The 13,698-nt window shown below is 40.4% G+C and overlaps 1 protein-coding gene across 1 annotated transcript in view; it reads left to right on the forward strand.

Annotated features, from left to right (window-relative positions):
* The first annotated feature begins 4,549 nt into the window (after positions 1-4,549).
* Positions 4,550-13,698, forward strand: part of CHRNA5 (cholinergic receptor nicotinic alpha 5 subunit) — a 32,486-nt gene continuing 23,337 nt past the window's right edge. Inside the window, exon 1 of the mRNA XM_063090016.1 lies at positions 4,550-4,655. Coding sequence (XP_062946086.1) covers positions 4,550-4,655 — 106 coding nt within the window. The remainder of the gene's footprint in view (positions 4,656-13,698) is intronic.

A 13,698-nucleotide genomic window follows, 5' to 3' on the forward strand; every position in this document is an offset into this window, starting at 1 on the left:
AGTCAGATCACCTGGGTTTGAATCTATGCCCACCATTTTCTTTTTTTTAAATTTATTTTTATGAATTAAAAAATTTTTTATTGAGTCAAAATTGATTATACATATTTTGGGGGTTCAATGTTGAGATATGTTGATCAAATCAATATTACTAGCATATATATTATTATAAATCATACTTATTCTTTATGCCCCTTGTCCAATCTCATCCCCCTCCCCCCCTCTGATTACCCTAGATTTTTTCTCTCCTTCTGAAAGAATAATGGATACTCTGTTGATTTGTTGCCCAGATGATCTGTCCAATGCTGAGAGGTGTGATCAGGTCCCCCAATATTATCATAGAGCAGATGCTTCTTCTGTCACTCTGGAATGGGCTTTGTGGAGAGAGACATCCTCTTCTTTTCTTTATCTCTGCTGGTGACTCTCTTTGTGCCAGTGCACTCCAATGGCTGGTGGGCCATCTGTGTGGTGGTTGTGGCATCTAGCTGCTTTTGTGGCAGCCACAGTTATTGTGGTTGCTGTGGTGGGCCACCCACATGGAGGTGATGTTTTTGGCATGCTCCTTGGTGCTGGTGGTGTGCCTGGTTGGGGGGGGTTCTGGTCTCTGGCTCCATGCCTCAGGTCCCCAGGTGGGCCCCAAGGCACTGGCGGTGTGCCTGGTTGCCTGCTCACCATTTTCTAATTCACTAGTTCTGAGAACTTGGGCAAACTAGTTAACATTCACCTATTCATCAACAAACATTTTGAGCGTCTACTGTGTGCCCAATATATCAGTGAATAAAACAGACACAGCCGCTGCCTGCCTGGAGCTAGTTATCTGTAGGGAGAATCAGACACACTACCGCACTAAAGAGGATGGAATCACAAATTGTAATCACAAATTACAAAGTATGGTGAAGGGAGGGAACGGGGCAGGGATAGCGAGTCACAGGCAGAGGGAGTGGAGAATTCAACTTAGAAAGGTTGGTTTGTCTCTCAAGAGGTGACAAATAAGCCCAGTGCTGAAGGAGGAGGAGTGAGGCAAGGCAGAGGAAGAGGACAGGAGGGAAGAATAGGCAGGCAGAGGGGACAGCATGTGTGGAGACCTTTGGGCAGGACTGGGCTGGGTGGGTCTAGGGACTGAAGGGACCGGTGTGGCTGGAATTTAGTGTGCAAAGGGGAGGGGCATGAGGTGGAGTTAGCGAGAGCAGTAGGGTCCTCTCTAAGAATCATGGCAAGGACTTGGGATTTGGTTTCTGTTTCAAGATGGTCACTCAGGCTGTCATCTGCAGAATGTTAGAGGCGGCAGTTGAGAGTCTGGGGCAGGAGTCTAAGCTAGATGAAATGGAAGAGTAGAGTAGTAGGAGTGGAGAGAAGTAGGATGTGGATTCAAGATAAATTCAAGATTAATAGGATTTAAGGTTGAATTATACTTGGTGGGTGAGGGAGAAACTAAGGATGACTTCTAGATTTTTAGCTTGAGTAATTAGCAGGATGGTGGTACCATTGACTGAGGTGGGACGACTCAGATAAAATGAGTCTAAAAGAGGATAAAATGGTTTGGGACATATTAAGTGACATGTCCAAGTGACAATGATGTCAATTACATAGGAGGATATACTGGAGCTGAGAGGTGAGATCAGCACCTGAGTACGAATCTGGTCACTGTCAGCATATGAATGGTATTGAAAGTTGGAGAAATGAATAAGATCACTGAGGGAGGGAGTATACAGAGACAAGAGAATAGGTCCAAGCCTGTGGAATTCCCCATGTGCAGAGCCCGGGTGGAAAGGGAGAAACCTGCCAAGAAAAGTGAGAAGGAGTTGGCCAAAACTAAACAAGGGTAATAAAAGTACTGTCCTTGTAATATTGCTTGAGATTAAATGAGCTAGTATATTAAGAAGCGCTTAACCTGTTACATTCCACATGACTTAGCAGGGTCCATGTGATAATTATGAAATTCTACTTTCTATGGCAAGGTACTAACTGGCTAGCAGGTACTATAAAGATAAGACATAGACTCTAGGCTGAGGAACTCATTATCTGGTAGAGGACATAAGATTTTTAGGGAAATAGACAAAAAGAAGGCAAATGGCATTTGAAGTGGAGCTTGAAGAATGGGTGGATTTGGATATTAAGAGAAGGGGAGGAGGAACAGGATGAGCGAAGACAGCAAAGTGTAATAAAAATCCCACCATCTTCAGAGGAAAATGTGGAGCCTGGGATGCAAAGACTGTATGACAGTCCCTTTGGTTAAGTCTCAGAAAGTTGGTAGACAGATGCTACTTTAGGGGAACTTTGTGGGTGGTGGCTGCAGCGACAGCAGCTGTTTTCATCGTCATTTAATCAGCTAGTGTCTCCTATCAGTGTGGAGATACCTCTTATCAGAATCAAGTGTGGCCACCACATCCAGCAACTATGAATAATTGGCATATCCTTCTAGGAAAAAATCCATCCAAAAAGATGCATACATTATACTCTATGATAATTTGCTTAGGTTTTAAAGTGCCCAATAAATTACACACCTTGCCTTTCACTTAAAAACAATGACAATAGTATTTTTTTGCAGATTATGTAAATAACTGTTGTTCTCATGGTTATTGATATAACACTCTGGGGAGGTCTAGGAGTTCCAATTATGCTTGCCCTGGCTGAGCTAACAACCATTTAATTCTAGTTTTGCCACTGACAGGTACTGTGACCTTCAGCAGTTATTCAACTCCTCTGTTTCAAATCCTTTAGCTGTAAAAGCAGAACAACACTTTAAAGTCATCCAAATACTGTTAGGATGGATTGCATAAGTGTCTGTAAGTTCCCTAAATTCTTCAGAGCAAAATATAAATTTGCGGGCCGGCCCCTTGGCGCACTCGGGAGAGTGCGGCGCTTGGGAGCGCAGTGGCGCTCCCGCCGCGGGTTCGGATCCTATATAGGAATGGCCGGTGCGCTCACTGGCTGAGCGCGGTGCGGGCGACACCAAGCCAAGGGTTGCGATCCCCTTACCGGTCACAAAAAGACAAAAAAAAAAAAAAAATATATATATATATATATATATATATATATATATATATATATATATATATATATATATATATATATATATATATATATAAATTTTCAGTGAAGGGGCAATAAGCACTGTTTTTACTGCTGTGTAGAAGTGTAATTAATGACTAACCTGATTATCATCTTATGCATCCTTTTTCTGTGGCCTTTAAGTCCTGCTTAAGCAGACTGATTTCACTGGATATTGTTTCTATTTTCCTGGTTGTACTTAGACTTAGGAAAAAAGTCTTAACTGAGATTTGCTGTTTAGATGCTTTGCTACTAGGTTTAGCTTTTAACAGATTTACGGAGTCTGGAGCTTGGAGTGGAATTTCTGCTCACAACGAGTCTTAGAGGTGTCAACTGCATAAAGCTTTCTGTGAAGAGTCAGCAGCACGCTCTGCCACTGAAGTTTAAAGAGAATTCGCCTGAATCTCTTCAGCCAACTGAAGCTTTCTAATCAATTATGAACAGAAGGGATGAAGTATAGGCTCTAGAGGGATCTGCGACCGGATGCCAGCAATCAGCTTCAATCTCCATCGGAGCTGCTAAGTGTCTGTGGCAGACGGAGTCACTAATATTTACAAATGTTAATTGATGGCAACACGGAGGGCACTGGCCACGTTTGAGGCAATCACATATCATTTCCGTGAATGGCGTGAATGCGTGTCAGAGCTGAACTTCCCAGTCCTCCAGTTTATCCGCCTCGTTTTAAGTACGAAGAAACAGGCCCAGAGAGGGAGGGTGACTTGCCCAGGATCGCCTCTCTGGTCCAGAATACAGATCTCCCGATGGGGGTCAATTGGACCCTACAACAGCCCCACGAGGCAGGCAGGCTGTGACTGGTGCCTTCCTGGTAAGGAAGAATGTAATGGGCAGTGGGGCCGAGTGGAGAGCACTGCAGCTTGGAACCATGAACAAGATCTCTCCCACCGTTATTTTGTCGCAGCGTCCCGCTGGTTTCTTTCGCAGCTCTGTTCACAGCTCGAATTACTTTACGTTTGCTGGTTTTCTGTGTGTTGGGAGCAGTCTGTCCGTCTGGTTCCCCTCTTGACGCTGAGCACAGAGCAGACATTAATTCATGGTTGTTATGCTAGGTAAGCAGTGACTTGGCCAAGGTCACCAGGTGGTTAGACGAGGGACCTTTCCCTTCCTGGGACGCTGCTCCAAGACTGCACCCCGCAAAAGTCCGGCTTGGAGGCGGGACCAGGGGGAGGGGCGGGGCCAGGTGTGGATAGGCGGGGCTAGAAACCAACGGGGCCGCACCAGAGGCGGAGCCGAGGAAACGACTGGGCGGAGCGGAGGCGGGGCGGAGCGGACGGGGCGGGGCCAGAGAGAAAGAGGCGGGGCTTGGGCGGGCTGGGAGCCTCGAGCATCGGAAGCCCGCCGAAAGACTCGAGGGCGAGGTTTCCCCGGCCGGCGCTGCGGAGCCGATCCGAGCGGCGCGTCCGCTGCGTCTGCCTTCCCTTCGCTCTGACCCACGCTCCGCGCTCCGTCCCCCAGGCGTCCGCCTTCCCGCGCGGGCCGGGCGATGGCGGCGCGGGGGTCCGGGCTCCGTCCGCTCCGCCTCCTCCTCCTGCTTCAGCTGGTCGCGGGCCCCTGGGGTCCCGCCGGCGCAGGGGGCGACGCGCCGGGAGGTGAGCCTGGGCGGCGGAGGGGTGGTCCGGGAGGTCTCTTCATGGAAATGCAGAGATAAGGCCACTTTGGCTTTCGCTGTGGTTGCAGGACCTGCATCACTGGAAACTGTTGGGTTGGCTTGGTATATACTTCCATACAACTTTTTCAGTAAAAAACGCCATCGTTATCTCGCAGGGCTTTCCTTTCGTGGCTTCAGCTGGGCTTCCTCTTTGGTGCTTATTCACGGGGTATGGAGACTCTCTGGGTTTACCGCACGGGACTGAGATTTGATCTTCTACCCCCTGTGCCTTTCTTCTCCTCCATCTCCCTCCCCCGCCCCCAAAGCATTTGAAAATATTTCCTTTCCCCGCAGATGAAATGTGTTTGTTGTAGAACGCTAGGCAGCGACTTTCCCTGGCTTCTGGGCTAATCTGTTTGCATCTTAAGTTCCTCACTGGCTCCTTTAGAGCATGGCTCTTTCCAGTCTACTGTCTTTCAAGGTGTGTTGAACCGGAACAGAAACAACAAAAGAAAATGCTTAATGCTTCTTCAAATTTCACGTGCTTTAGAACGTCTTAGTCTTTTCTCAATACTTTGAAGAAAAATACTACCATTTATGGAGCACCTGTGGTGTGATCTAAACAGAGAACGTAGGAATCCTTTAAGCAAGAGATGAAGTACAGGTTCATTACATCTGTGTTTCCGTTTGTATGAGCGAATTTCTTAAATAGAGGAAAACTAGTTTGGGTATAAGAAGAACTTGTTCTTGCCTTTCCTTCGTTAAGGTTTTTGAACTATGATTCCTGATTTCAGAAGTAATAATTTTGAAGACTAGAATTATTCATCGCAGGATGTATTGCTTATTGTAGACTGTAGAGAAATAAGGTGGATGGTGATTTAAACAAATTAAGAAAATCCTGGGCAGAGAGTTAAGTCTAACAGAAAGAAAGGAATGTGATTTTGGAGCGAGACAAATCTGGATTCAAATATGGCTCTGGAGTATCTAACTTGGACAAGCTTCTCACAGCTGGCTTCCTTCTTTGAAAAATGGAGATAATACTGCTTACCTCTCAGAGTCATTTACAGTATTAATATATAAAATGCCAGGCACAGTGACTGACACTCTAGAACGTGATAGTTCCCTACCCCTTTTGGTGAAACTGGAACTAAATCTGCTTTATCTGTTTTAATATCAAACATTGTAGCCAAGCATTAAATGGTGTACATAGCTGTCTCTGTTCATGCCTGGTGTTTAGTGTTATAACCACCGCTGATTACATCCTTCTTTCTACCTACCCCCACTGTACTTAATGAATATTGCTCTTATAATAGCCATCTCGTTGTATTACATTTATATGTTTTTTCTTTTTGTCCCATGTGAGCTCCTTAAGACATATGATTCCTATCCTGTTTATCTTTGTATTCTCAAGACCGAGCTTGTTGTAGGAGCAAAGTGAGTGTTTGTAGAATGAATGAATGGAGCATCTCTCTGGATATTAGTGTCCTCACCTGTGAGGTGAGAGGTCAGTAGAGGCTCCCCCTTCCAGCTGTAAAATTCTAAGATTCTGTGTGCTCTTAGTAAGTGATCATCTTGAAGAACAAAGTGACATCGAATAGATGATGTAATTGTACATTTGTTCCTAAATGTTAATATGATTTTGTGTACAACTGCCTTTGAAAGTGGGGTGGCTGAGAGTACTGTGTGGCATCAGAAGACCTGCCACTAACTGGCTGTGTTTCCTTGGGCATTATTACTTGACCTTGCTGATTATCTATTTCTTCCTCTAAAATGAGAAGGTATACCAGTCAGCTGCCAAAAATAAATAAATAAATAAAATGAGAAGGTGGTAGTAGATGTTTTTTAGGTCCTTTCAACTATAATTGCTTTTATGTTTACATTTTATTGTTTATATATTCATCTTAGATTCTAAATAATAACTGTTTCTTCTGGTTTTCTGTGAGCCACTATCTAGTCAGCCAGTAGCCATACCTATTTGGCTGATGGAAGGTCATGAAACTGTGGAAAATGGACCAGAAGGCAATTTTATGTATATTAAAATATAATTAACTAGTACATTAAGATAGTACAAGCCTTTTAAATTGACCTAACTGTGATTGGGACAATGATTTATGGAAATTAGATAGTCATTAGTCAGTTATATTTCTTAGCTGTGTGACATTTTTAAGGGTTGAAACTTTATTTTTAGTAAATGTGGTGGCTAAGTGCTTCATTCAGAGGAATATAAAATAACTCACAGAAAATTAGAGCTATGAAAGATTTTTTTTCTTACCTTTAGTCATTTTAATTAACATTTTTAGAAGCTAACAGAAATACACATATAGTGAGTGACTGTCAGCTCTGCTTTTATCTATGTGCATGTCTTTGGATAAACTTTTCACACCATTTAATTTGAAATTAAAAATTATTTTGTTTTCCTAGCAAATACTAAATGTGCTGTATGAGCTAGACTATGAGTACCTGGAAAGTAGGGTTTTATTAGTGTATTCCTTGATACATTGCAGATGTATCTGAGTTTATTAATGTAGCCTATCAGTGGAACTCTGAGAAGGTTTTCAGTCAGTTGTCAGAATAGTTGTTTTTCCCAACCTATAATCTACAAATTAGATCAAGCAAGTAATTTTTTATAATTAGGATATGAGTTTTTAGTTCAGTAATTTAAGTACAGAACATTTTTCTTTTAATAGCGTTATTTTTCTCCTCTAAATATTGGAATTAAATTCATTCGGATGATAGTTCAATATTAAATAAGCATGTCGACAATGAGAGTTAAGTATTGAAACAGTTTTTGAAAGAAGTTTAGAATTTGTTTCTCTAGAAATCTGCTCTCCAGTACAACATAGGTATAGTTTTATTATGACAACACGATATAAAAGATTATTATTAATTACCCTTTTCTGTTCTGTGATGAAGCTTTTTTTACTGTCGTTTTTGGTTTTTGGTGGCTGGCTGGTATGGGGATCCAAACCCTTGATTTTGGTGTTACAAGGCCACATTCTAACCAACTGAGCAAAACACCCAGCCTCTATGGTGAAACTTTAATTTAGATGTTTTCTTCCCATTTTATTGAAACATGATATTGTTTCTCCTACTCTGTTTAATTCAGTGACCTCATGCTCTTTTTCTAAAGTAGATTTATAGAATATAGCTTTTACTTAAAAATAGGACTTAAAAATCAATATTTGAATTCTGACAAGGACAGTATAAACTTTTGAGTTTTGTTTTTAGTTTTCTTTTGTTTTTAAACCATCAACAGTATATATGGAATTGGGCCAAACTCTTTTTCTTCTAGGTCAGAGTTTCTCAACCTCTGAAATTTTGTGCTGGATAATGCTTTGATATGGGGGTGGGGTGTGTCTTGTGCCTTGTGGGATGTTTAGCAGCATCCCTGGCCTCTGTCCTAGTTGTACCCACTGAAAAATGTCCCAGACATTGTCAGATGTACCCTGGAGGAGAAAATTGTTCCCCGTACACCCCACCCTTTTAGAATGGCTGCTCTAGGTCCTGTCGACCAAGGCTTCTCAAACTTTAATGTGCACAGGAATCCCCTGGAATGCAGAAGCTGATTCAGTAGGTCAGAGACAGAGCCTGAGATTCTGCATTTTTTTTTTTTTTTTTTTTTAAAGATGACCGGTAAGGGGATCTTAACCCTTGACTTGGTGTTGTCAGCACCACGCTCAGCCAGTGAGCGAACCAGCCATCCCTGTATGGGATCCAAACCCGGGGCCTTGGTGTTATCAGCACCGCACTCTCCCGAGTGAGCCACGGGTGGGCCCGAGATTCTGCATTTTTAACACGCTCCTGGAAGATGTGGATGTTGCTGGTCAGAGCACCACTCTTTAAGTAGCAAGCTTTATACCAAGTGGGTGAATTCTCAAGGGGATCCAATGGAAGTAATTATGCAAGTAGCGAATTTACAGTGATTTATAGCCCAAACAACATAAGTGAATAGAAAATAAACGAGCATTGTTCTGCTTTCCTAACAAAGCAGCTGCTTTCACTTTTCCATATTTCCTTCCAGTCCTTAGTATTCATTTATAATTGGATGCTCCCAAGAAGGAAATTTACTAGAGTCTCATCAAGGTCATACAGGCTATATAGTGAGCAACTGTTACATGCCATTAAGTGTTTTACTTCATAATACTGTAAATGTACTAGTCATAATTCATATTTATTGCTTGTTAAGAGATTTATGGTGCCAAATTAAGGTAGTGACTCTGCATTTATTTGAACTGATGATGCTCAAACTTTTTTTCTTTAAGTGTAAAGATCGTCTCTTCTCCTTGAGAACTATTGACTGGACCTAAATTTAACACTGCCTAAGGTCGTTTCCTTACTGCAAGTGTCCTGAGAGTCAGGGAAAGATGTTAAATTAAGTTTATTAAAGCATATCAATTACAGTGTAACTTTATCCTATAATTCTGTGATAAAAATCAATATAAAATATAATGAAAATCCTGGAGTGAGTGGAAAAAAAAATCCTCTGCATTTCATCTATAATAGTTAAAATAATGATTGGTAAGCAAACTTGTCACATTGAAAACGTTGGCTATAGTACACATTTCCCCTTATTTATAAGCGGTTGATTATGTTCACTGCTTTATCTTGCTATTGCTTAAAATAGCCCTCCTGGGACTGCTGTGAAGAGGATTTTTTAAAAAAGGAATGTAAGTCACTTTTCGTTAACTTAAAAAAAGATACAAGGAGACTTAGAGGGGAAGATTACTCCAGGAATGCCTTGGTTGTGAATAGGGGATATTTAATATGTATCACTCTTACAAACCATTTAAGATGCATTCTTATTTCATTCTTATGTCCGCCTGGGAAGAAGAAAAGGAGGGCTCTTGGCAGCACCTAGTAAAATTTAAAATGTGTATACCCTTGCCTCAGCAGTTCCACTTCTGAGAGTTAGTGCTGTAGAAATCTTTGCAAACTTATGGAAAATTGATGTGCAAGGCTATTTAATTATAGCATTTTTCCATTATAGCATTATTAGAAATAACAAAAACTGAAAAATATATAAATGCAAATCAATGGTAAAAGCTTAAAGTAGGATACACTCATAATGAAGACCCCTTTGAAGCTTGTGAAGAAAAGAGATGAAGATGGATAGATATCTACTGACATATAGTATTAAATGAAAAAAGCAAGTTTCAGAAATTAAAAAGAGGAAAAAATTTGTTCTTCATGTGTGTGTGTTCATACGTGTAATTAAAAATGTCTTCACAGCAAACTTAAAAATGGTTACCCTTGAAGGAAGGTGGAAGGGGAGATGGAGAAAGCGAATTCCTACCCTTTATGAGCTTTTGGGTTTGAATTTTGACAGTAATCATACTAGCTACTAATATTAGACCAGTGGGTTCTCAAAGCGGGGTGATTTTGCTCAAACTTTTATGCAAGTAGACATTTGGCAGTGTCTGAAGACATTTTTGGTTGACAAATGGAAGGAGATATCTAGTGGGTAGAAGCCAGGGATGTTGCTACAGTGCACAAGACTGCCCCCATAACCATGAATTAGCTCAAAATGTCAATAGTGCCAAGTTGAGAAATCCTGTGTTTGACTCCAGAGCTGCAGCCATGTTCAAATTTGCAGGTTGTCTACTGTCCAATATCAGCGGTGCCATTCTCATTGTGGGTATACTCTGCACAGCCATAGAATTACAATTGTGATATAATGAGGCTGAATAAATGTACAAGTTTGTACCCAGGAAGGCAGGCATCATGTCTTTGTTTTCTGCTCTACCCCCAACACCTGGCACCAAGGTTGGCACAGTAACCAGCTATTCAACATTTGTTGAATTAATTAATAAATTGAATTAGAAATCACATGTTAGGCTCTAGTATACCCAAATTGATCTATTGATGCTAAAGACAAAAAATTATACATGTTGTCTGTTAATTTTTATCTGCAGATTGGCAAAAGACAACTAATATCTACATTTACTTGCAGAACATGTTGGTTGACTTTTTCCCGAACCATTGCTTTTTGATAAGAAAATCGTGATTCTTTACGGAAAAGTGTCAGTAGAGGACACCATCAAGTGTTCCTAGAATTGGTTTTTTAAAATCCTTAGTTATCTTTTTGGCTACATCTTATATTTAATGGAGAAGACTTAAAAAAAATATTTTAAACTACTTAGACACTACCTGACATAATACGATAATATATTTTACTTCTTTTGATCCATACAACAGTGAGGCAGCTAAGCAGAGGTTATCCTTTCTATTAATGCTTTATAATGGAAAAATTAAAACATACACAAAAATGGTCCAGTATAATCAATCGAAGCATTCTTGCCATAGATGTTTAACAATTATTGACATTTTGCCAGCAGATATCCTTATTTTATATAGATGAGAAAATTGTGGCTTATGGAAGTTAACAGCTAATTACTGTTGCCAAGTATTCAAATTAAGGTTTTCAGCTTTGCAGTTCTGTGTCCTTTCCTTTTCACCATACTAAAATTAAGGAGCAAGGTTACATTTCTCTGCAAGTAAATGTGGCTTTCCTAAAAGACTTGACCATGAAATTTTAAAAATGTCATTCTCCCAGTTCTTCAATTTGATACAATTAATGATAACCAGAGTTAAAATTGAATTTGCAAAGCCAAATTGTTAACGATATTATATGCATTTATACCTTTTTTAGGTATTCAACTTAATTTTTTCTTGTACTTTGAACTACAGAAGAATTATCCCATTAATTTTTTTTGTTGTTGTTCTTATCCTATTTTTAGTGTGCTTCACTGCTTGGTTCCCTTCGTTTTTCTGAGATATGTGATTTACATACTATTAGTAGATTGATATTATAATTATTATTATTAGTTTTAAAGAATAGAGACTTGAGGAAAGCTTTCTATTGAACTGTCATTGCACTGTGTTAGGAGTGCCCAATACCACAGACACATTCTTCCTTTGTATTTTTGCAAGGTTCCATTGCCTAGGATTGTCTGGGGACAATATTTGTTGGGATATCAGGAAGCTTTAGGTAGAAATTAGTAGCCCTACAGGCACTGATTACTTTTATTGCAATATTTTTGTGTATTTGCCTAGTGAAGTCTATCAGTTACTATTATTTTACAGTCATTTGTGGAATAGTAAGAATTACCCTGTGTTGGCATTTATATGTACAGTTTTAGTTAATTTTCACAATAACCTTACAAGGTAGGTACTATTTTATACCTACTTCACAGATGAAGAAACTGATATGCAAAGAAGTTGAGTAACTTGCCTCTAGGTCACACAGTAAGCATGAGGGCCTGGATGGAACCCAACCTATTCCTGTTCACATCCCGAGTTCTTAACCAATCTGTATTGCCTCTCTTTATTTTCAAATCTGAGTAAGACAACGTCTTTAATTTCAAGAAGCTGAGTCTAGTGACTCATAATCCTTAAGAGCAAAGTTGTATAGCTCGTGTGACAGTTGCTTCACAACCAATGATAAAATACTGAATCGTAAGAGATAAATGGGAATTGGCAGATGGTACTGATTCCTCTGTTCATGTATTTATTCTTTCAACAAACTGAGCACCTACTATGTACCAATATGTTGTCAGGTGCTGGAGATATAATGATGAATGAAGCACAATATATGCTGCCATTAGTGTATACTGCAGTGGGGAAGATAGATGTTAATCAAATACACCACGATGGCATAATCACAGCCCAGGTAGGGAACATGGTTCTATGCAGAGGAGCCCAATAGAGACTTTGAGGTCAGAGAAGAGTTCTTGAGGAAGTGTTGCCTGAGTGGAGACTTAAGGAATAGTGTGAGATGCCCAGGTGAAGAAGGAGAGAGCATTTCAGACAGTGAAGAGGAGCACCTGCCTTGTAGAAGGAAACAGAGTGTTGTGTTTGAGAGGCTGAACTGTCAGTGTGGCTGGAGCAGAGAGCCACGGGGAGAGCCACACCAGAAGAGGATGGAGGGGACAGACTGGGTAGCACTTTGGCCTCAAGGATTTTGGTCTATCTTAAACAATGGAAAGCTGCAGAGGGTTTTAAGCAAGTGGGTAACATCAGATCTGTGTTTTGAAAAGATCACTTGGGTATCTGTGAAGAAAACTGATGGTGGTGGTGGTAAAGGGGACAAGGGGGTGCTGAGAAGATGGTTGGAGACACGTAACAGTGGCAGACTTGCTCCGGTCCTGCTGAGAGATGCGGATAGCTTGTGCTGGGACAGTGGCAGTGAGGGTAGTAAGAAATAGATGGATTTGAGAAATACTGAGGAGGTAAATTGAACACTTTCCTGATGGATTGGATATAGGGATGAGAAAATATTGTCAGAGATAACTCCCAGGTTTTTAGATTGTGGAACTGATGGAGCATTCTGGCAGAGGACCATTTTGGAGAAGATCATGAATTTGGTTTTATACAGGCTGAGTTTGTGGTGCTTTTAAGATGTCCTTATTTCATATAGATTAGAAAATTGCGAAGTGGAGTTTAACAGGTAATTATTGGTGCCAAGTATTCAAATTAAGGTTTTCAGGGTTTTTTGTGTCCTTTCCTGTTCACCATACTAAAAGTAAGGGGCAAGTTACATTTCGTTGAAAATAGATGTGGTTTTACTGAAAGACTTGAAAGCTAATTTTTTTTTTTTTTTTTTTTAGTGGCAAATGGAAATTCGGATTTGGACTGAGAGGAAAGGTCTGCATTGGAGACACAAATTCCCTAAAAACTATCTCTTTTTTCCTTAAACATATTTTCATTGCAGTACCTTTTGGGATTCTCTGTTATAGTGTAGAATATCTAGGATTTCCATTGCTGAGTGCAATTTTATAAGCCTCCTGAAAAATTTCTAAAAGTGATTGTTGGGTACCTTTTAAAATAAAAAAAATCCTTGCCAAAGAAAAGGCAAAATGTGCTCATGCCAGTAGTTTCTGAAAGATTCTGCTTGGTTGGTATTTCTGAAAGTGTGTCCTGAGAACTGAGTATCCCTGAAGTATATAACAGGGGGTCTGCATTGGAATAATTTTTTTGGCATCATTTTACAAACTTGAAATGTAAGATTAATTATGATTTTTTTTTCGGAAATCCCATTGCATTCT

The sequence above is a fragment of the Cynocephalus volans genome, chromosome 3 (genome assembly GCF_027409185.1).
Source record: "Cynocephalus volans isolate mCynVol1 chromosome 3, mCynVol1.pri, whole genome shotgun sequence".
Lineage (NCBI taxonomy): Eukaryota > Metazoa > Chordata > Mammalia > Dermoptera > Cynocephalidae > Cynocephalus > Cynocephalus volans.